The following is a 22838-nucleotide window of genomic DNA, read 5'->3' as shown; positions in this document are numbered from 1 at the left end:
TCCAAATTTTAGGTACACAAATCGGACCGTCCGATTTCTGTACTCGGACCGTCCGATTTGTGTTGAAAAAATTAAAAAAAGTTGGATCCGATTTATGTACTCCAAACTTTTAAAATTTTTTAAACACAAATCGGACCCTCCGATTTGTGTACCTCCCATAGTTTAAAAAACACAAAAAATTATCAGGTTAAGGTATAATACTAATTTTACTTCAGTATCCAAATTTTTTAGCCAGAAGTATTGATTTAGAAAAAGAAAATTGGAAGAATGTGAAAAGGCTTACATTTTTGGATGGATCCTTTTGTTTTTGTTGCCTTGTAGTAATCGCTATTTTTGGGTCAGTTCATGCTTGCTGCTTTGCATTACATCAATGTAACTATTATTGGGCAATTGGGCCAGCATTCATATATATACACACCGATTATTCTTGACCTATTAGGCTATTATTACTAACTCAACTTTAACTTAGGTCAAAATATCCCCTATGAAATTATGTTGAAGTTCAAATTAATAAGTTGACATATTTGAGCATAATTATAGTGGAAATATTTATGATTATGTCTGTATCCAACTAATAGCTGAGTGGCTTATGAAGGTGATTTTAAAAATTCTAAATACATGGATTAGTTTGAACGTGATTTATTATCTTTTATGATATTTGGTCTTGTCAAATTAGATTCTAGAAATGAATGTGGTAGAATTCTATTGACTTCCTCATGTATGGTTCCAATCATTGGAGCATATAACCTCATCACTTCTTAAATGCTGATTATTGACCCACTTGTTTCATTTTTCAGTTTGTACCGTCAATCTCGCTTAGTGCTGATACTCCTTATCCTCATACATATATTATATACGAGTTATGTTATTTGTACACTAAAATTAGTCATTAAAGTCAATTATCAATATAAAATATATACTGAAATATAAATACCCATTAAAAATAAATTAAACCGCACATATATTTATACACAAATATATTGGTGACTAATTTTAGTGACTGATTTTGATATACAAATAACATTTTTTATTATATACACATAATTGGACGTCAATTTTTAAGTGTGTATTATGCGTGAATAGGTTAAATCAGAGCACATTAGAGACAAATAAAGGTTGCCTATACACATCAACAACCACTATAAAATAAAAATAAGAGAGAGAGGAGAGAGAGAGAGATTGACGAAAAAGCTCGTCTTGTCTCTTTCCTCACGAGGTGCAACGTTAACCATTTTTTTTTTTACTTTTTATGCTAACCTTTTTTTTTTTTTCATCATGCTAAACTTGCATACCTCTAATTAATAATCAAATGACATGTGTTCTAATTGTCATGTTATTGGATCCAAACCAAAACCTTTTTTTCCCAATTCCATTGGGTTGTTATCTCCAATACAGACAGAGTAATCGTAATGGGCCTGGGCCCAAGACATATTGAACATAACAAAAGCCAGTATTCCTAATACCAAAAAAAAAAGGCCAATATTCCCATAGCGACGCAAGTTCTCCCAAGAAGTTAAGTATTTCTGCGCATGAAATACGTATAATTGAATCTTAATTTAACTTAAATAATTTTAGAACAAGCTAATAATGCTCTTCCACTAACACACACAAGTATGATTATTTTTAGATGGAAACTCAAGTAAAGTCGACTTTACGTGAAGTTGATATTGAGAGTCGTTAGATGATTTGACTGATTTGACTAAATTTTCATCTAACGACTCTCAAAATATCAACTTTCATCATGTCATGTGCTTAATTGCTTATCTTGTACATGATGAATTTACAATAATATCCCGGTCTACATGTACAAGAGTGTCTACAGAACAGAACAAAATGGGGATTAAATACCAATATATATATAAACCCTAAGAGATAATTTTATAGAAGGAAAAACAAGAGGTTGCACAATATTATCATACATCGCTTTCACTCGATCATGCTGAGTAGACACATCACACACCATGAAAACAAAATTTATATCTTCAATGGAAAAACGAAGTTTCGTAAGGTAATCTGTACTGTCATTTATAACATTATTATTGTATGCATTCCCATGGGGGATGTTGAGGTCCCCATGCCAATTAATCAAAGCTTCCCTCAATTGCATTCACAGTCAAAGACAAACACAACAAAGACATCAGAAAAATTTAGAAGGCCAAAGAGGATCAAGTGGAGACAAATGAATGAATCTGGTTTTCTTTCTTTCTTTTTTTTTTTTTTTTTTACCAAAGATAGAGTGACTCGAACCCACAACCTCTTAGATGAGTATGAAGAGACTATGTCATTTGATCTATTACTCATTGACTTTTACGGTATTCTTTAACTTGCAGGTCAAAAGATTAATTTATCACGAATATGAGTTTTTATTTAAGGATCTACTTTTAATCAATAAGTTGTATGCACAAATAAAATTCGAATACCTAAGAATTTATTTGGAATACCTTGAGAATAGAATTCTCACGAGAAAAGAATTTTTTTTCTTTGGTTTAGAATACAATAAAAATATAATTTTTAAATTTCAGAGAAATTTTAATTTTCACATTAATGTTTAAACTAAATCGAATAAAAAAAGATCTGATTTGTAATTTCACTATTACTAAAGATTAAAATATCAAAATTGTCCTTAACAAACAAATAAAAAAACCACAAAAAAATAAAATAATAAAAAATACAAAATTAATTTCATTCATACAATTAATTATTTCAAATCATGAATTTAAATTTAAAATAATATTAAAATTCACTCCTTAAATACTTTCTAAACACACTCTAACACTTTGATTAAACGAACAAAAAAACTAATCATTCAATTCACCAGATTTAATATTTTATATCTGTTCAAATTCATTTCATGGAATAGGGCTTCCACTTTCTCGAATGCTTAGCTTCTATGGTATTCATTTACTTATAGCCATCACTCATGCAAATATATAAGATCCAAAAAATAAAAAAGTATATTAATCATATAAATATTTGTTTATGGCCCTAAATTACTTATTAGAGTCCACAAAGCACGGCCATGAAAGTGGTACAAAACCACTTTCTATTCCAAGCTGCATGATTATATTGGTAAACCGTTGCCACAATAGTCAAACCCTTTATTGCTGCTAGTTTCTCCTTTGCCTACTCTTTTGGAGATTGGAGCGGGGCAACAACAATATTAATATTAATATTAATATTAATTATAAGGGGATGCTCACATAAAGATGCGTAAAACGTCTTTTTGTAAAAATATTTACGTGTCCAATTATTATTAGACGTATTAATGAACTGGTTATTTTTAAATTTTTTAACAAATTAGAATAAAACCGATTTTTTTTATAACAATAACAATAAACCTAATTTTTTTAGGGATTTAATTGTATTTTTAAATTTTTAGGGATTTAAATGTCTGAACAATAAAAAGTCAGGAATATAATTATCTTTTTATCAAAAAAATTTAAAGATATTCGGTTTAAATGGCATAATTCGGTTGGATCAAATCGAGTCTAATAATTATAATGCAGATAATTAGGTTTATTATTGTTGCTATAATAAACCGATTTTGTTCTGGTTTATTTTTATTAACCGGTTCAATAATAATGTCCAAATAATAACATGACATGTGTAAACGTCTTTAAAAAAACACATTTTTAGTGCCTTTATTAAAGTGGTCTCCTAATTATAATTAGGAAAAATATAGGTAGACAATAAAAATATTAAACAATGTGAACAATGAATACATCGGATGTTCAATTTACTAGGTATGCGAATGGTTATTTTAATATTAGAATTTAGGTGAGTAATTCGGAGGTGTAGTGCGTTTTACTTGAATTGGGTCAATTTTAAAGTCCATTTTTCATGTTGTTCAAAAAAATCATTGATTACCTACTATAACCCAATTAATTAATACCCTAATAAGATCATCCAATGGTAATGTGACACGGTTCTCCAATAATTTAGGGCTCAACAACTTTATTTTCTAGTTTAATTATGCTTTGACAACCCAACATCATGCAAGAGCTTCACTTTAAATATTCTCCAATTTAAAAAGGTTAATATTTCGTCCTCATCATCACTTCATGGGTTCCTTCTTTAACCATTCTGCCTTATTCCTTTTCCTGATTCTTCAATAATAATAGTGTTTTCCCTCCATTAAAGTAGAGTATAAGTGCTTAATTATATACACCGATGTTGGGTTTCTTTCATTAATAGAAATTGGTATATGTTCTTATATGAAATTTCACTATTATATATACTCTTCTCCATAACTTGCATTTTAAAGTTATCTACTTTTTAATCACATTCTCTCTTAATAATCCAACTCGAGATTCTCGTGAAAAAATGGAAGCTAAAGATAGAATAAGAAGAAAATTAAATAAACATCTTTATAAGAATATTATTTAAGCACTATAGTCCTTGTAACTACAACAATATAAACTATTTTTAAGGATTATTATGTGTAAAAAAAATTAAAATTTGTCAAAAAAATAAATTTTGATACTACTATTTTAACTATAAAAATATGTTAATAAAAATTTTGTCAAAAATAGTATTTTTAACATATATAAGTAATTGTAAAAAAAGTTTAAATCTTACTTTGATAAATATTGGCTATCAAAAATAATTTGTGATGAATGAATAATTTTGATAAAATTATTGTAAAAAAAGTTTAAATCTCTAATACTTATTAACCATAAAAAATACAATTTATTTTGACATTTATTGACCATAACAAATTCTCAACAAAAATTTTTTAACAAAGAATGAGATGAGATCTTGAAACTGAAGAATAAACTAAGATTTTGAAGATGAAGAATAAATAGTATGATCTCAAACTGAGAGCAGTGTGATGCCAAAATTGACGGAACTCAACGAAAAAAATGAATAATGGAGTATGTTAAAAATAAATGAGTGTCAAATTTGAGGAATAATTTTCTACAATAAAATTATAAATAAAAAAAGAGGAATGCTAGGGAGCCAGCAATTTTTGTGATTTGTAACCATCAAATAGCCATTAAGATAGTTTTAATGGTGTGAGATTGGTGTGAAATTTCATCTAATGACTCATTTTTTTTGCTGGTTACATGTTGACAAAAATTTAACAAAGTTGCTGGTCTCCTAGACTTTCCCATAAAAAAATATAAAAAATTTAACATTTATAATATTTGTCAAAAATATATATTAATTTTTATACTTAACTATGACTATTAAAAAAAATTATGTTAAAATAGCTCTCTTTTATTGTAGTGTGTTTTGTTGTATGTTGTTTGAAGTTGGAATGATTTAGCACGGTAATGTGTTCACCAAGAGTCAAGAAATTTTGATGGGGTGTGACGTCATAACTTATGCTAAGTTCCATAAAGTACGTAGCCAAATGATGAAGACGACGCTTCATACGGTGAATAATCGATTATAGTAAAAGTAAAACGCTGCATGAGTTACATATAATTAATTAGGGTCTCAAATCCTCAAATATATGGATGTAGCTTCGATTGGGTATATCATAATTGATAATTATGTAGTTTCCACGTACACACATCTTACTACCCAATTAGATTCCAATATCCAAATGATTGAAACGAATATTATAAAGTAGCATAGATCATTTCTGTAACATGGACAATATAATAATTTCTAAATGTTTATTGGAGTAGAAAATAATAATGTGTTCTAAGAGCAGTTATACAAAATGACTTATTTCTAGGATTTACAATAATATGATATTTACTTCAATGACTATTTCTATTACTTGAATGTTGAATCCATAATTCTATAGCATTTATAATAAATTACATAAAATATCAAATCTGAGTGGTTATTATGGTTACTTATACGTGTTAGAAAATCAAGGAAATTAACCAATTAAGTAAGCTCTACCCTTATTTGTCACATCTGGTTTTAAAAAAGCTTTATATATAGTATAGAAATGGGTATGTATTTTTCTTTTTTTGATTGATAATTTGGACATACACCTGAAAATACAGATAAATTATTTAATTAAGAGTTAAAAAATGAATGGCATGAAAGGTCCCTTGCAAAATCTTGGTCAGTTGATGAATGACGTTTACAAAAATTAGAAGGTGGAAAATCACCACACGCTGCCACATTCAATGTAAGCTTCTGTCAGATCCTAGTTTCAGTAGTCATCTGAGCCAACTATATTATATACATTTAATTATTTATCGAATCATTGATGTCCAAGTAGTTTTTCACCATAACTAGAACATTTTAATTGAAGTAGGCAACCTATTTATTATGATACATGAAATTGGAATTTATTTACGGAAGCTAACATAGCTTTCATGGTATAATATATAGTAGGTAGATCCTGTTTAATTCAAAGGGCTAAGCCTAAGAGTGTTGATTTGCATTGGAAGTAGCTAGTGCCTACTTCCAATTAATGTGGTGAGTATATATATTTGATGAAGTCACGTGGCAAAGGTCATAGTTGGTAAGTCAACATGGGTTTTATCATAAGGCCGAACAAAGTGGAAACAAAAAGAGAACCTAATTATGGGGACAATATAATGTATCCAAAGTACATTTAAATTTCACATAGGTGGGATCATCGTCCCCACTACCCTCTTATTTATTCACACAAAATGTGAAATGTTACTACATACACATGTCTTTAATTTTGTGTGAATTCACGGGTTACTACACCCCTCTTCAATTTCCTCTTTACCCAAACTAGTCTTAATATTCTACTCTTACCTATAAAACACCTTCACAGTGGAAATTCAGTCGGCTTCACGTGAAATTGATAGTTGAGAATCGTTAAATGATTTGATTGATTTGACTAAATTTTCATCTAATAACTCTCAACTATCAACTTCATGTGAAGTCAACTACACCTGAATTTCACCCACATTCACATTATTAATAAGTAGATTATGGATATGGGCTTCAATTAGAGTAGTTTGGGTTTGGCCGTGTTCACATTTAACTATTCTTTAGCGAGTATAGAACTTTAAAAAAAAAATACGTAAAAATTCACATACAATTATTTTTATGTAAAAAATTCTTAAGAGGATCCGTCATCAAAACAAGACACCTCCGAGGAAGAATCATATTCCTCTTCTTTTTCTCCCCACTCTTCTTTATTCGTTTCAACTTTCAACCGTGCTCTGCACATCCATGCTTTCACGTGCATACAAAATCTAATACAAGAATGTTTGAGACTTGGTTTGCGCTTTATTGTCCAAAGTAATGGCCGCTGCTCATTCGAAAATAGTTTTCGAAATTTGAATTGCACCAATTATATTTTTAAATTTGACAAAAATACACCTTGTTATCAATCTTAGAAACATGATTAGTACAAAAATATTTAGTAACAAAAAAAAAAAAACTAAAAACAACACGAACTTGCCTTATTTAATATCTATTAATTATAATAACAATTAGTAAATATTAAATAAGACAAATTATAACCTTTTTTTTTTGTCTTCTTGCCATTTCCGATTTAATAATTACTATACAAACCATACTTTTTTTTTACCAAAGATAAGAGACTTGAATCCGCAATCTCTTAATTGAGTATGGAGAGACTATGTCATTTGAGCTATAACTCATTGACACTATACAAACCACACTTTTTTTTTTTTTTTACCAAAGATATGAGACTCGAACCCACAACCTCTTAATTGAGTATGGGGAGACTATCCCATTTGAACTATTACTCATTGGCTTATACAAACCACACTTGCTGCTATAATAAAATACGAAATGAATGTAAAAAATAAATGATGTTACTAATTACTAGCGAAACTAATAAAAGAGAAAAAAAAGGTTGGGAGGCACACAAGGCAGAAGGAAAAGGACAGTGTTGCAAATGGACTAATGAGGCAATGGTGACCCCTAGCTCACAACTTTGTTGTTTTTGTTGATATGTTTACAAGAAAGAAAGAGAAAGAAGAAATGGTGGCTGGCTCACTCTTAAATAGGACTGGCAATTTCAGTAATTTTACAATGCAAGACCCTACCCTTTTCCTATTGGATGTGGATTGTCACCTCACCCACACCCACATCCACAACATTGATTGGACAACATACATACATAATAAAACCAAATATTAACACACTGCATATACACATGGATTAATTATTAATTATTCACTAATTCAAGTGAGGTACTAGTATTATTTTAATTATTATTATTTTAACTAACTAGGCTTAGCTTGTTAAGGAGCAACTATCACAATAACCAAGAAATTGGTGAAAGAGACAGAAGCAAGGACTGACATTAAATTTGAAACGGTAATAAAACAGTGGTTTGGATGTTGAAGGCTCTGTAATGTGTACCTTAAGGGACCCCCAAAATTTAAAGCATCACTGCCCCAAAATCCTACAGGATTAGGTGCATCCCCATTTACTGCAAAAAAAATTCAAGCACCTACAAGCCACAACTGAAGAAACCTCCATTTCCTTACTTTAATTTGCTTTCCCAGCAAAAATTTAAATTAAATTGATTCAATAAGGGCCATGATTTGTTGAGGCAATTGAGATCACAAGCAATAATATCAATATGATGAACACCTTGCATATTAACATATGTTGAAAATCAAAAAAGTAAAAGAAATCATAATAGGAAAATTCTACTATGAGTTGAGACTAAGCTAATAATAATAATAATAATAATAATAATAATAATAATATAGATTGAGCCGTGTAGCCAATATCACCTTCATGAGCAGCATCATAATAATGAAGAGCCAAATCAGGAGAGAAACAACAACAACAACAACAACAATTGGTGTTGTTGAGAAACAGAAACAGAAACAGAAACAGGAACACCACATCCTTGACAAAAGTAAAGGTTTCTCATCATCATCATCATCATCATCTCAATAAACACAAACCAACCTGCTTGATGGATCCAATAATAATAATAATGATAATAATAAGAATCTGAAGAAGCCAAAAGCAAAGGCCATGGCCACACCAACATATTTGGCTTCTGCTTCTGCTTCAGCTTCAGTTGCTGCCACCAACTCCAAGACCCCATGAAACAATGAATGAGCAAAGGCAAAGAGATAAGAAAGAAACTACTAAGGAGGCAGGGATGGAGGACGTGGAGCTATGGCTGCTCTGTGTGCAAACATAATAATAATAATGGGGTGTAAGTGTAATAGAGTGTATGAAGGAAATTGAATTGAAGCTACTACTATGGTTCTTCTGCTTCTGCTTCCACCACTCTTTTTTTCTCTTTCTCTTTTCTCTTTCTCTGTCTGAAATCTTTTTTAGCTCTCAATTGCTTGCCCCAGAAGTCCAGATTAGCTAGATTTGCGCAAGCAATCTCTGTCCTTTATTTCCTTCCACTCTTAACCCTCCTCATTTACCATATTTCCTCTCCTACCCCTCCTTCAATACCAGCCAAAACCATTATTTCCTCATTATTATAAAAAGGGTAAGCTGGTGACTTACTCTATTTCTCTATCACACATTTGCCAAAAACAAAATTAATTCTTAGCTAGAAACTCAAGTACAACCAACTTCATACGAAGTTTATAATTGAGAACTGTTAGATGATTTGATTGATTTGACTAAATTTTCATCTAATAATTTTTAACTATCAACTTCACGTGAAGTCGACTGCACCTGAGTTTTCACCTAATTCTTAACTTACTCTCTGGTTTCTCAAACCCTAATAATAAATTACTACAATTAGATATCTTTTAAATATTATTTTTATTTAATTAAAAAAAACAAATAATTATTTTTTATTTTTTTAACGATTAATACGTAAAAATAAATATTTAAATTAATTAAATAATAATAAATTCTTAACGAAATTGACTAATTAACTAAAAATTAAATTTTAAAGGACAAATAATATTTTTTATAATAAATATAAATACATTTAAAAATAAAAAGCATTAATTTATGAATATAATAAAATTTTGGAATATTATTTTTATATTTTTAGAAATTAAATTGGTGATCCTCCATAAAACAAATATGATGTGTCTATTCATACTTTTAAAAAGATCATAACATGCCTCTTAAACTTGTTCTCTTGTCTAAAATAATGTTAGTCAAATTACATAAGATTATTAGACCAATTAAAATTTGGCAACTACTCTAATGAAGATGTCAAAAATATCTTTTTATGATGGTTTTTATTTAAAAAGTGTATATTTGTTTGGTCACACTTTAAATAAAAGTAACACTTTTATAACATATGAAAATCAAGTCTTATAATTTATCATTCAATGGTCAAAATAAAGTATCTTCACATGATGATAATGATAAAATTTTTATTGGAGTAACCACCTTAAAACTTTCTCTTATAAATTTTAATATAAGGATTTAACTAACTTGTATCTAAAAATATATTTTTAAAATATAATAATAAAATAACAAAAATTAATTTTTATAATAAAAATAAAATATTTTTTTATGATATATTTAACCTATATTTTAGAACACAAATTAGTAAAATTCTTAATATAATTAGAATACATTATGAGTAGTAGTAGAGTATTAAATTGATGAGACTGGCCGTATTTTATTGTGTGCTTTGGGTACAAATCAAGACCTTTTCTCTAATATTTTTATATTCATTCATGGTGCATAGGATTTCCAACCAAAAAAATATATATATATTGGAAAGGCTCTCATTTTCTACCTGACTAAACAGGCTCACATGCCGAGGTTAAATTTATCGAGATAACCACCATACCAAAGGCTACAACTACTAACAACTATACACTACTATTAATACTTAGTAAAATGTGGCTCTAGACCTAATCTTTTTTCCTTTCTATTTATTATTTAATAAGCAAAAAAAAACAAAATTTAAAATAAATTGGAGTAGGTTTCGGTTGGGTTTTTGCACTATATGGAGAAAATAGAAATTTACTTGTGTTGGGGGCCCATATAAAAAGCCCAATGGGGCAGTTTGGTCTTTCGGTCTCTTCAAATAAAGGGTATTCGTAAAGGGAACCCGGATTTTACGTTTCCATTCTAACAGAACAAAAAGTTTTTGCTTCTTTCAACACAACATGTGAGATTGAGAAGGAATTACCCTTTCTGTGTTTTGCTGCAGTTTACTTGCATCACTGGTAAATGCATCTAATGCCAAACTTATTATAATATAAGTTTCATTCTTTTTCCTCCACGCAAAATATGATTTCTTACTAGTTACCAACCAGTTACTACCCCATGAGGTGAAAAAGGTATATCTTTAATTTGTAAAAAGAGAAAACTTTTTGTTTTTTTTTTAATAAAACTGAAATATAAAACAAATAAGTTTTTATCCCAATATGTAATTATGAAGACAATCATTGTAAGTATTTTTTAAGTAGTGTTTGGAAAAGACATAGAGACGGAGAGACTAACAGACAGAAACTGAAATAAGTTTTTAATATTGTATTTGATGTAAAGTGAGAGACAGATCCTGAAATAAGAATGAAACTCTAATTTAATTTACATAAAAAATAAAGTTGGAATTAATTAATTGAAATATAGTTATTTTAGGTATAAAATGTTATTAAGATTTCAATTTCTATCTTCAAAAATTTCAGTCTCCTATATCCTCACTTTTTGCAGGTATTAAAATAATGACATTTTAGAGATAAAGACTGAAATTTTCTCTAGACCAAGAAACATAATAGTAAATTTCAATCTTTCTGTTTTTTGTCTGAATACTTCAAAACAAATGCTATTTTAGAGTCGTAGTTGTATAGTATTTTTATATAAATAAATAAATAAATAAAAGTAAGAATGATTGTGTTTGTATATAATTACAGAAAGCAAATTATATATATATATTAAAAATTAGTCATTAATATTAACTTAATTATATATATTTACCAAAGATATGAAACTCGAACCCGCAACCTCTTAATTGAGTATGGGAAGACTATGTCATTTGAGCTATTACTCATTTTATATATATATAATATTTAATTTTATATATAACGTAATTATAAAAAATATTTGATTACTAATATTTGTGACTCATGAATGTTATTTACTAATACTCTAATAGTGTGTAAGTCAATAAATAATGAATTTAGCTAGCATGTATTTTTAGATTATATGATAAGTTTATTATTAGTGAAAGATTTAAAATTTTTTATTTAATAAATATATTAAAAATTTATTTTTTTTATATTTTTAATAAAAAAATTAATTTGTAATCTTGATAGATAAACCCATAAATAATAGATAGATTAGTTGGGGGGTACGGTGTTGATTGAGAAAGTGTGAAAAATAATTGATTAGGCAGAAAATGACGAGAAGCAGAAACATTTTGTATGAAAATGTAGAAGGAAAGAGAAGAGAAGAAGAGAAGAGAAGAGGGGTGAGTGTGTTGCTGAGCTCAATGCTATCATAGAGAACAGCAAGAGACAGAATGTCTGAGGAAAAGTCAGATATCACAATTAAAAAAATTTAATTTTTTTTTATTTATTTTAGTAAAAGGGTGAAGAAAACGAGACACAACCCAAGAGAAAGTAGACCAGCTCTTAAACCAAGATAAGTTCTTCTCATCCAACGGTTCTTCTTCAGTCTCACCCAAAGAGTAACAACAATCGTTACTTTGTGGAAGGATCAGGGTTACGGTTAAAAATTGAGGTAGCATTTGCATTGGTGCATGGTATCCAATGAAAGAATAATTTTTTTTAAAGTAAATAAAAAATAAATATTTAAATAGTAAATTTATATATGATAAAAATTATAAATTTAATAATTATTATTTTTTATTTTTTTACTGATCTTTTTACCTAGTTATAGTATCCGGCATCAAAACCTAACCAATTCCAGATTTCCAGTGCCATTATTATTATAGTTTTATTTTATGTATTTATTATTTGCTTTTTATAAAGTTGCAAACTTTTTTATAATTAGCAGCGGGAACAATATTTTTAGGCTCGTTTCTCAATATGTCTCACGTCTGTACTCTATCTATATCTGTGGATATGACAGTCCAATTCTTTTATTTTTTATTTTTAATTTTTGCATATTGTATTTTATTTTCTATTTGTAAAATGGCACATGAAAAAGTAGAACTGGCCCTTCTCTTCCTTCGCCGTCGCAATCCGCTTCCTATTTCTGAAAAGCTCATCATACACCTTTCTTACTTTTTCTAATAAATCGTTAAAGTAAAAGGGGAACATCATAAACTACCCTTTTCTTTTTCTTTTTCGGTTTATTCACTACTTGGATCTTCTTAACTGTCTCGGCCCAGAAGGGACAAAAAAGTGTCCAATTCTTATAGGCTGAACACCTTTTCACTTTGTACTTGGGCCTATCATATATGGTCTGGAGTGGATATTGGGCCCAATAAATTACAAAAAATAAAAAACTATAAAAAATAAATTATCATTTGTAGTCATGAAAAATACAGACGCTAATAAATATACCCATATAAGAATAAAACGACAATTGTAACCACAGAAGATGTCATCCGTATGCCAAAAATACCCGGAAGTTGGTTACGCAATTGGTTCGTTAGGGTATTCTTGGCACACGAAAACCATCTTCTAATTACAATTGTCGTTTTATTTTTATATGGAGTACATTTGTCAGCGTCTATATCTTTTATGGGTACAAATGATAATTTATTCAAATTATAAATAAGTTTATAACCTTTTAAATTTTAATTCAACAAAAAAAAAAAACAAATCTTTCGCTAATTGAAAATATAAAAACGCATTCAGGGTTCACCTTTTAAAATGAGAGACATCATATATCTAATTTTTTTTAAAAAAACATCTATTTATTCTCATATATTTTAGATAGAATAATTTAAATATTTCAAATTTTAAAAATAATAAACATTTTTGTATTTTTAATTAATCGTATTTATTTTTGAATTAAATAATCATGAATCTATTTGTTTTTTTTTTTTTCTAAAAAGATTACTGAACATTTGAAAAAATAAATATCACTCATACTATTCAGAATAACTATTCGAGTACTGGTATTAGGGATAATAAACATCTCATCCTAAAAGCTTAATCTGATATTGGGTTTACCAAGGATCAAACTCTTTGACCTTTCGGATATAGAGCTCTGATACCATGTCATGATACCACTCATCCCAAAAACTTTAACTGATAGAAAAAGATAAAACTAATAATTATATCTCTAATACTTTTCTAAACCTCCATTGTACACATTGTATAAATATTCCATTATCTCCTTATACTTTTCTCGTAAAGAAATAAAGGAGGTTCCCTTTTCTCTATTGTCACTACTTACTACTGTTGAAGAACAGTTGTGTTGTATGGGTGGTTGGCAAAATGAGCAATTGAACATGTGCAGTTCTGTGTGAAGCAAATTCCAGGAACTGAGAAACCCTTCACTTTTATATGTGCTGCTATGCTTTCCACGTGCCATTACCATTTATCACCACCCTGTATGTCATACTATTTCAATTTCAATGGCCCCGTTTTAATTTGTTTCACTCTTCTACTGCTTTCACTCTAGTTAGTGAATGATATTTACAAAATCCAACATTCAATTGAACTTTTACTATATAATATCTATAGTCTTAAATTAATCAATTGAGATTTGAGAATGCTTGTAGTTGTGCCAAGTAAGAGCACAAAAATTGTTACTAATATGAGTATGTCATGTTATTATTAATATTTAGAAATATTTAAAATAAGCTCTGGTTAAATTAAATCTAAGGCTTGAGTAAAAGATGACATGATTGACATCAAAACTTATTAGCTAACATCATGATTAACTCTGTATTAGTATATTTGCAACTAATATCGTTTTCTTTAGTGGGTGAAATAAAAGATTAATTTAATAACCACAGAAAGTAGCATGAGAGATATCAATACCATGTGTTCCACGTGATGGATTCGTTACTTCTGGAAAGATTGATAGTAGAAAAAAACATATATATTGCTGATAAGCCACCCTGATAGCTAACACCGCGGAACGCTGCGGTCTTTGTACTGAAACGCGGTGGTTGCCATAATCTAACTTTCTTGTTTCTATTATTATTTAAATATGTTAGACTACACGCGTTTATGATTTATCAATTGTGTTTCTTATGGAAGAAAGAGTATTCTAATCTAGGAAGCACCGATTCGACACACGATACGGATACAACACAACACGGATTTACCGATATGTTCTTTTTATAAAAAATTAGATACAATACATTTAGGATACGTTGTGAATTAAAATTTAAATAATATATTAAATTAATAAAATATCATATTAAAAATATAAGAGTAAATATAGTTGCATAAAAAAGTCTTAAAATTATGTAATTATTAAAAAATAAAAAACTTTAATCTATTCTTGCTATCTCGTTAACAAAAAATGTATCAATTTATTCTCTTCCAAGTCCATCATCTACAAATACCACAGCTTCAAGTCCATTATCCTCTGTATCTTCTAGTCTTCTTCTTCAAAATAATGCAGATAACCAAGAACGGCTAAGCTAGTGAGTACGTAAGCCACCAAAAACAAACAGCAAGTAGATTTATGTTTTGATTTATTAATTATTTTATTTTTAAATTTAAATTTTGATTTGTTTTTATTTTAAAATATTTTAAAATTAAAAAGAAAAAATCGGTTAATCAGGCATAAAATCACAAAATCAATTGCAGAATTGCAGCCCAACAGAAAGATTCGTCTCATGAACATTTGAATCAGGTCAAACTTATTCGGATTTGTAACCGTTTCACCAAAATTCTACACTGCAAGAAGACACGCCGTTGATACGTTCGTTTGACGTATCCACCGTGTGTCGGCGTCGAATTTGCGTCCGACACGAATACGCCGGCACCATGAGCGAATCCGTGCTTCATAGATTCTGATTTAATTTTATAGGATGAAACAAAGACACCTTTTTTATTTATCGAGTCTATTTATATGACACATTTTGAATACGACATTTATTTGAGAAATGATGTCGTATTACCTAAATTCATTTAATAAACGCTCCGTTATTCAAAAGGTTTATATTTTTTATCTATAATAATTGTCATATTAAAAATTTGGTTTATTTTTTACTCAATAAATCTAGAGACAATAAAATCTACATATATATTAATCTAAAAAGTTTACCAGATGACGGTCAACGGAAAAAAAATTATTATAATTTTGCAATTGGAACAAAGTTAAATATAAATAGACGTGTGTACTCTACAAACTAGCACACACAAATTGGTTTTGGTTTCTGGGTTAGATTCTCCTTTCAACTTTTCAAATAACGAACTCATTCATATTTGCTACCACTCCATCCTCCTTTAATTTCACTTGAAGATGGTAATGAATAATAATGGAAATGGAAGAAGATATGGTTTGCTTCAAGCAGCAAAGGACCCTGAGTATGTGAAGAAAATGTATGGCGGATACTTGAAGGTGTATGCAGAAGCATTTGGTGAAGAAGGAGCAAGTTGGGATTTGTTTAGAGTGTGTGAAGGAGAGTTCCCTGAGATCAGTGAACTCCATAAATATGATGGGTTTGTTGTATCAGGTAGTTCAAATGATGCATTTGGTAATGACTATTGGATCCTCAAACTTTGCTTCATTTTGCAAATCCTTGATGCCATGGAGAAGAAGATTCTTGGCATTTGCTTTGGTCACCAGGTACTGTATACAGTATACATTTCCTTCTCATTCAGCACATGCTTAGTCACGTGACCTGATTGTTCTCTATAGGTACTATGCAGGGCATTGGGTGGAAGGGTTGGGAGAGCAAAAAGAGGGTGGGATATTGGGATAACACAAGTGAGTTTTGCCAAAGATAGAGCTCCATTATGGTACCTTGATGACCATCATAACATGCCATCATCACTCTCCATCATTGAGATACACCAAGATGAGATTTTTGAGGTTCCTGTGGGTGCAAATGTCATAGCTTCCTCAGACAAAACTGGGGTTGAAATATTTGTAATTGAAGATCACATTCTTGGAATTCAAGGTCACCCTGAGTATAACAAAGATATACTATTTAATCTAATTGACCGCCTTCTTGGTATGGACAAGATAGAGGTAATTAACAAATTGAATATATTTTTTTCAAACAAAAAATTTATAGTCCGTTATAATTAGAATAATCATGTTCTTTCCGTCTTTGTACTAAAAGGGAAATTTTATAATGATATATCATCCCAAAAGGCTTAACGATTTTTATTGCAATAATAATGCAGAAAAGGTTTGCTGAAGAAGTGAAGTGCCGAGTAGAATTCGTGGAGCCTGATAGGAAGTGTTGGGAAAAGATATGTAGGAACTTTCTCAGGGTACACCACAAAATATGTGACTAAATTGGGATTCACCCTTTTCAGTGTATATTAGATTATAATAATAATGATAAATATATATAACTCCGAAAATAGATAACATGATTGAAATTTTAGATGGGTAGAGAGAAATTCACTAATTAACATAACTCTGTACATGAGATTCAGAAGACAATACAAATAGGAATGGTTGAATTTTTCACATTGAATTAGTATCTTTTTGTTCAACTGTAATTTTTTCATTCTTAAATTCGATAAATAAAATAAAGATTTATTTCATTGTTCAATTGCTACAAATGCCATTGTCGTCTGCTCTTAGCAAACTGATCCCTATCGCCCTGGTTCATTTTTTTTTCGCTTTATCATTTTTCCTTTTCAAATGAGTTTTGCATTTGAAAATTCATCTCGGCTTTACATACAAAAGTGATGGCAATGCACAAGGATTACCAAAATAGAGGCACCAAACAAACGAATCATACATGTGTTTCTATGGCAGGACATGCAGCTGAAGTTCTCTTACGCTTTGATCCCCAACCCCAACAAATATCTAACTTCACAATTTTCTTTTTCACCCCTAAAAACCCTCGACAATTTGGGGCACCACATTGGCATTTTACCTCAGGTCCAAATTGCACAAATCTGATAAGTCAATAAGAAATGTTAATCTCTGATCACATAGATAAATTCACAATTTATTTCCTATGTGTTATTCTTAACATACCCAGGAAAGAGATGAGAATACGTACTAAGTAGAAAATAGAAAATGAAGAAAGAAAAAGCAGGAAATACCTGTAATCATATGTTAAGGGATCTCCCGTTTCTATTGAACGGGAAGCAAATACACCAACCCGCGTTTCACCATCTACTTGCCTGCAAGAAACAGCGAAAACTAAGACGGATACACAGCAAGGCACCTCCCATGGAATAGACAAATTCTTTCCCTTTTTGTGTAGTAATATTTGGTAGATATCTCACTACTAATTACATGTTTTAAGAACAAGTACATTCTGAAACTAAATGCCCATCAATTTAACTCTTTCTATTAAAATCTTTGTTAAATGTATGTAAGGGTATTAAAGCGTGATAGCAGTTAGCAGAACTTTGGTATAATATCAAAGAATTCTCATTTCGGGTTACACAACTAGTACAACAGTGAACTAATGAAGCCAATGGAAAGAATTTTTGGCACTAACCACTTCTCGAGAACACAGTTGGGATCACAACCATGGTTTAAGAAGCGAGCCATATTTCCTTTGAAGGTTGCATCTATAGTAAAATCTTTACGAATCTCACACATGTAAAAATTCTGTGCACCCCCGTACTTCATGTCCCAAAGCCTTTTTTCACATAAAGCATCATCAATGACTGCAACAGAAAACATTTCGGTTAATGGTGGAAAGGCACACTTGAAAGATAAAAAAGGTTTTTAACAATATGAGCCAAAAGAAATGAGAGCTACCTTCTCCAATATACTCAATTATGAATTCGCCTTTGTTGATGGTTTCAGCTGCCTCTACACCCCATCCACAATGTTCAGTCTGAATCAGAAGCACATGGTTGCAAAAATTTAGAATTTTTCACCCCAAACAAAATTCAATCCCGAACATACACATTGATATTAAAGGAGAAAAGGATGTTTCTTCCACCTTGACCAGCTTAATCTTTTTCTCCTTGCGAAATGGCCTATTACCGCAATTTTCTGAGCAGCGACATGACTTTGAGCAACTTATGCATTGAACTCTAACAAAATGAAAACTCCATGTTATAATAGACTATGGGAAACCTACAACTTATCGAAGCTATTAACAAGTCACTTGACAGGTATATGTCATGAAAATGAAATATAATAGAATCTATATAAGGTGCGGGTAAACAATGGGTGAACATTTATAACTTCTCGGATCCATGGGAGTAAAGATAAAACATTTTTTGTCAGACAAATAACATTTCTCAACAGATATTTGCTGAACGGGTGTGCCAAGCTTCAATATCTCTTTATTCTCTATGATAACCATGAATTTCATTGTCAACTATAAATTGATAACAAAATAGAACAAGTACATGTTTATTTTAATGTTTATTGTTTATCAGTGTCATGCTCTTACAATATCATCTAACCTAAACATGATTGCCATATCATTTGGAAGAGGTAATCTTTAGCTAGATTAGTTTAAAATGTAATAACCCCAGACTAAACAATGGTGTAAAAGGTTATCATTATCACTGAATCAAATCGCATAACACACAATGAAATCTAAAATCCATCTATACCTAAGCGGAAAAAAATTGATAAAATATGTAAATAAACAAACGACCGAAGACAATTCACAAGTACCTGCACACACAATCATCCGAGCAGGTAGAACTGCAACTGGTACACCCTGCACCATCATCTTCGTCACTACGCTTCTTGACTAAGTAGGAATCTGAGATTAGATTAAGGTTAGCAATATCATGATCGGCAGTCAGCACAGAAGTTAACCTCTGTTAATGAGGAATGCAATGACAAACAGTAAAACTAGATATCCTAACACAGATGTCATAAAACTATTTTACTTAGCATTCTTAAGGAGAACTGATTATTTATTCTTAAATGAATTGGTAACTGTTTCAGCAAAATAAATAAAATGTAGGATACTGCGCCTTATATGCACATATGATGGTGGTTCCATCTTAGTCTCCATCTCTTTCCATGTAAGATCAATCTTGAAATCCTCATTGACATATGGAACAGGCAACCGACGAAATACTTCCTGGAAAAGGCCAGGGAAGTCAACGAAATTGTTGGCCAGAGATTAAACATAATAATGCAAATGGAACATGGTCAAAAAAATTATCATCTATAACATTCCAAAATCTAAGTATAGAAAAAAGACACTTGCATAACAGAACCCTACAGAATTGATGGCAATTTAACAATATAAAGCACTTCTTTTTTTCCCAAATTGGTATCTCTTATTATCTCTAACAACGAGTATCCCAAAATGTAAATGTACCATGCCAAGACGTCATTACTTTCCAAACATTTACCATGGCTCCATGAGAAATAGAAGTACAGCACAAGATTTATACAAATATGATATGAAGCAAGAACATGAGTCATAAATCTAACCTGTATGTCACTTGTGGAACCTTCAAGCTGCTTATCCAACAAATACAACAGTCCTGTCAGCAAACCTAATAAATGAAAAATACTAATAAAAAAAAGAAAATTGGAAATAAGTAAAAATAAGCTGATATTTTTGTCCTTCATGACGTATCTCACTCAGTTGAGAAAAATATATCCAAAGTAGTCAAACTACTACTTTTTCCATCTTAAGCAAGGATTAATGGCAACCAAGTTTTTTCAAAGACAGAATTTTATACAAAAACTAAACTTCAGAACCAAATTCCAAGTGAGGCATTAATGTTTTCAAGGATCATAGTACAATTTTAACATAAAAGTGAAATCCAGTGAGAAACATGATCGACACTCCACATGTGACAACCTCCGATAGATAATTTTAACTCCAAATAAAATTGCAGTAGTATGTAGTTATGATCATTGTGCAAAAGTATCTGACAGCGTGATCTAAGACAAGCTAAAACAAAAATGTAAGGCTGTGAATAAATTCGGGCATAGTTTACACTCACTGAAAAGTTTCAAACTAGTGCCCATATCCCTTCCCACTCCCACTCGTCGTCCTTTAAAAATTTTTATTGGACAAAATTAAAGAGACAGTAAGAAAAACCAAGTAAAGAAACAAGAAATTTGAGATTAGCAGACGCCACCAGTGTTAGTGTTAAAAAAAATCAGTAAAATTAGAGCTCACAATAAACTGGAAAACATATCCTTGTGATTGTGATTTAAGTTGTAGGTTGTAGAGAGGAAAATGATAGGAGGGAAAGGAACAAAAAAACACAAAAGACTAACATAAAGAAAAGATATTCCCTAACAGGGCAAAGAATTAAATCTGAATATGTCATGTATCTAATGAAAACATCTATTGCAGCGTAAACAATCAATATGCAGTGACAGTAAAAGGTCTCTGTGAAAAGATAAAATGACCTTTCCATCCAATCGCCAATCAGAAGGATGCCTCCAACAAATAGCATGTCCAGGATTGTCCTGTAGGCTCACCACAGCCTCTGGCCATGGGGCACATTTTTCATGAAATGCATTTGTACAACGCACACACCGCAACTGCTTCTTTTGTTTGCAAACAAAGCATGCCTGTTTTATAGAACCATTTTTCTCAATTGCATTAGTGGGCACAACACTAAAGTTAATATCACAAATTATAGCTACGCCCTAAACCCCCTCTATCACTGAGATGTGATTATAATGCCAATTATGAGCATATAGCATCCACACACATACCCGTGGGCATCCTAATTGAATCTATTCATTACGCTAATTGTAAGATGCGATTCATCAAATACTTACATGTCGTGAGCACTTGAATTTTTTTGGATTCGAGATCCCCATAGCTTCTTTTGCACAATTGATATGGTAGATTCCCCCGCAGCCACGAACAGAACAACATAGCTCCTCCCCTGGGCACACTAGACGATGGCAAACAAGGCATTCAACCTGAACCAATACACAGAACTAGATTCTAATCCCCCCAGTGTTCATAGCAAAATCTACAGACTTCAGGGAAAAGAAATTTAATTGTACCATTTTGGAAGCGCCAACGAGGAAGGGAAGTGAGAATTCAAGATCGGGATCCTCGGAGCCAGTCTTGTTCCTCTTCTGAGAGAACTCTCTGATTCCATCCTCCAAACCCTTGGCGTCACCATTAGCTGCTTTGACGGCAGGAACCTTAATCTCGGTTCCGTGACTTTTGTGGATGCGAATGCCATCTTGCCGAAGAGCATAGCGCGTGTAAACGACGGTGTTGGATGGTGGCGGTAGGTTTTTGAGGTTGGCTGAGTGGAGAGAATTGGTTAAGACAGGAGGGTCTGCGGGGGTGGGGAGAGCTAGAGTCTCGGAAAGTGACAAATTCCCCAAATCGGGCATGGTTGGCGGTGGAATTTGGAACCCTAGAATTTTGGAGGAAGATGCATGGATTGGAAGAAGAAGAAGAAGAAGAGGAGGGGGAGGTGGATGAGGAAGACGGGAGAAGTAAAGACGAAGGAGTAAGGAGGAGAGTGGCCAAATAAAATGAGCGGGAAAATGTTTTCGTTTTATAATTTCATCTTAGAGCGCGGCGGAGGAATTTTTAAATTAAAACCATTAAAGACATTTAATTTCATAAATTGAAAATATTAATTACTATTAAATGGAATTAAATACGGGAAGACTTGTAAAAATGCCAAATGTTATTAATTAAGAAATGAATTTATTTATCTTGTACTCTAAGATCATCTCGAGTAGGGAACTCATCTAAGTTTCTGTTTATGGTCCACCTGTTATAAAAAGTAATTCCACATCAGCTTTTGCATCATAAACATTAAATAGGAACTCAAAGCATCTCTCTCTTCTCCATTAAGAAGAACTAACTTTAGTCTTTGTTGTGGTCTCACTTAATTAAATAATTAAAATACTTAAAATTAATGTAATTAATTTTTTTCAATAATATAATTTAAATTTATAAATTTAAAAATAATTCACTATTAAAAGATAGTAATATTAAATAAATTCATATATAACAATAA

General features: G+C 30.8%; 2 protein-coding genes across 2 annotated transcripts; one reads left to right on the top strand and one right to left on the bottom strand.

The window, feature by feature from the left end:
- The first annotated feature begins 16109 nt into the window (after positions 1-16109).
- Positions 16110-17485, top strand: LOC107641548 (gamma-glutamyl peptidase 3). The gene is made up of 3 exons (XM_016345037.3): positions 16110-16545; positions 16618-16950; positions 17109-17485. Exons 1-3 carry the CDS (start codon positions 16219-16221, stop codon positions 17220-17222), a joined length of 774 nt encoding a protein of 257 aa, XP_016200523.1. The 5' UTR covers positions 16110-16218; the 3' UTR covers positions 17223-17485.
- SDG4 (SET domain group 4) lies at positions 17449-22312 on the bottom strand. Its single transcript, XM_016345026.3, has 11 exons — positions 21859-22312; positions 21625-21771; positions 21247-21411; positions 20311-20337; positions 19837-19951; positions 19534-19624; positions 18845-18938; positions 18658-18736; positions 18392-18563; positions 17988-18068; positions 17449-17837 (listed from the first exon to the last, which is right to left on the bottom strand). Exons 1-11 carry the CDS (start codon positions 22198-22200, stop codon positions 17672-17674), a joined length of 1479 nt encoding a protein of 492 aa, XP_016200512.1. The 5' UTR covers positions 22201-22312; the 3' UTR covers positions 17449-17671.
- Between the last annotated feature and the right edge of the window lie 526 nt (positions 22313-22838).

The sequence above is a fragment of the Arachis ipaensis genome, chromosome B1 (genome assembly GCF_059453495.1).
Source record: "Arachis ipaensis isolate K30076 ecotype BB chromosome B1, ASM5945349v1, whole genome shotgun sequence".
Classification (NCBI taxonomy): Eukaryota; Viridiplantae; Streptophyta; class Magnoliopsida; order Fabales; family Fabaceae; genus Arachis; species Arachis ipaensis.
The sequence above is the reverse complement of the archived record's forward strand: the minus strand, read 5'-3'. Positions and strand labels throughout refer to the sequence as shown.

Coding starts and splice junctions, on each gene's coding strand:
- LOC107641548 (XM_016345037.3), top strand. CDS start 16,219: ATGGTAATGAATAATAATGGAAATGGAAGAAGATATGGTTTGCTTCAA. Junction 16,546..16,617: donor GCATTTGCTTTGGTCACCAG/GTACTGTATACA, acceptor TGTTCTCTATAG/GTACTATGCAGGGCATTGGG. Junction 16,951..17,108: donor TTGGTATGGACAAGATAGAG/GTAATTAACAAA, acceptor ATAATAATGCAG/AAAAGGTTTGCTGAAGAAGT.
- SDG4 (XM_016345026.3), bottom strand. CDS start 22,200: ATGCCCGATTTGGGGAATTTGTCACTTTCCGAGACTCTAGCTCTCCCC. Junction 18,564..18,657: donor AATTGAGTATATTGGAGAAG/GTAGCTCTCATT, acceptor TTTCTGTTGCAG/TCATTGATGATGCTTTATGT. Junction 17,838..17,987: donor CCCTTAACATATGATTACAG/GTATTTCCTGCT, acceptor TTGACTTATCAG/ATTTGTGCAATTTGGACCTG.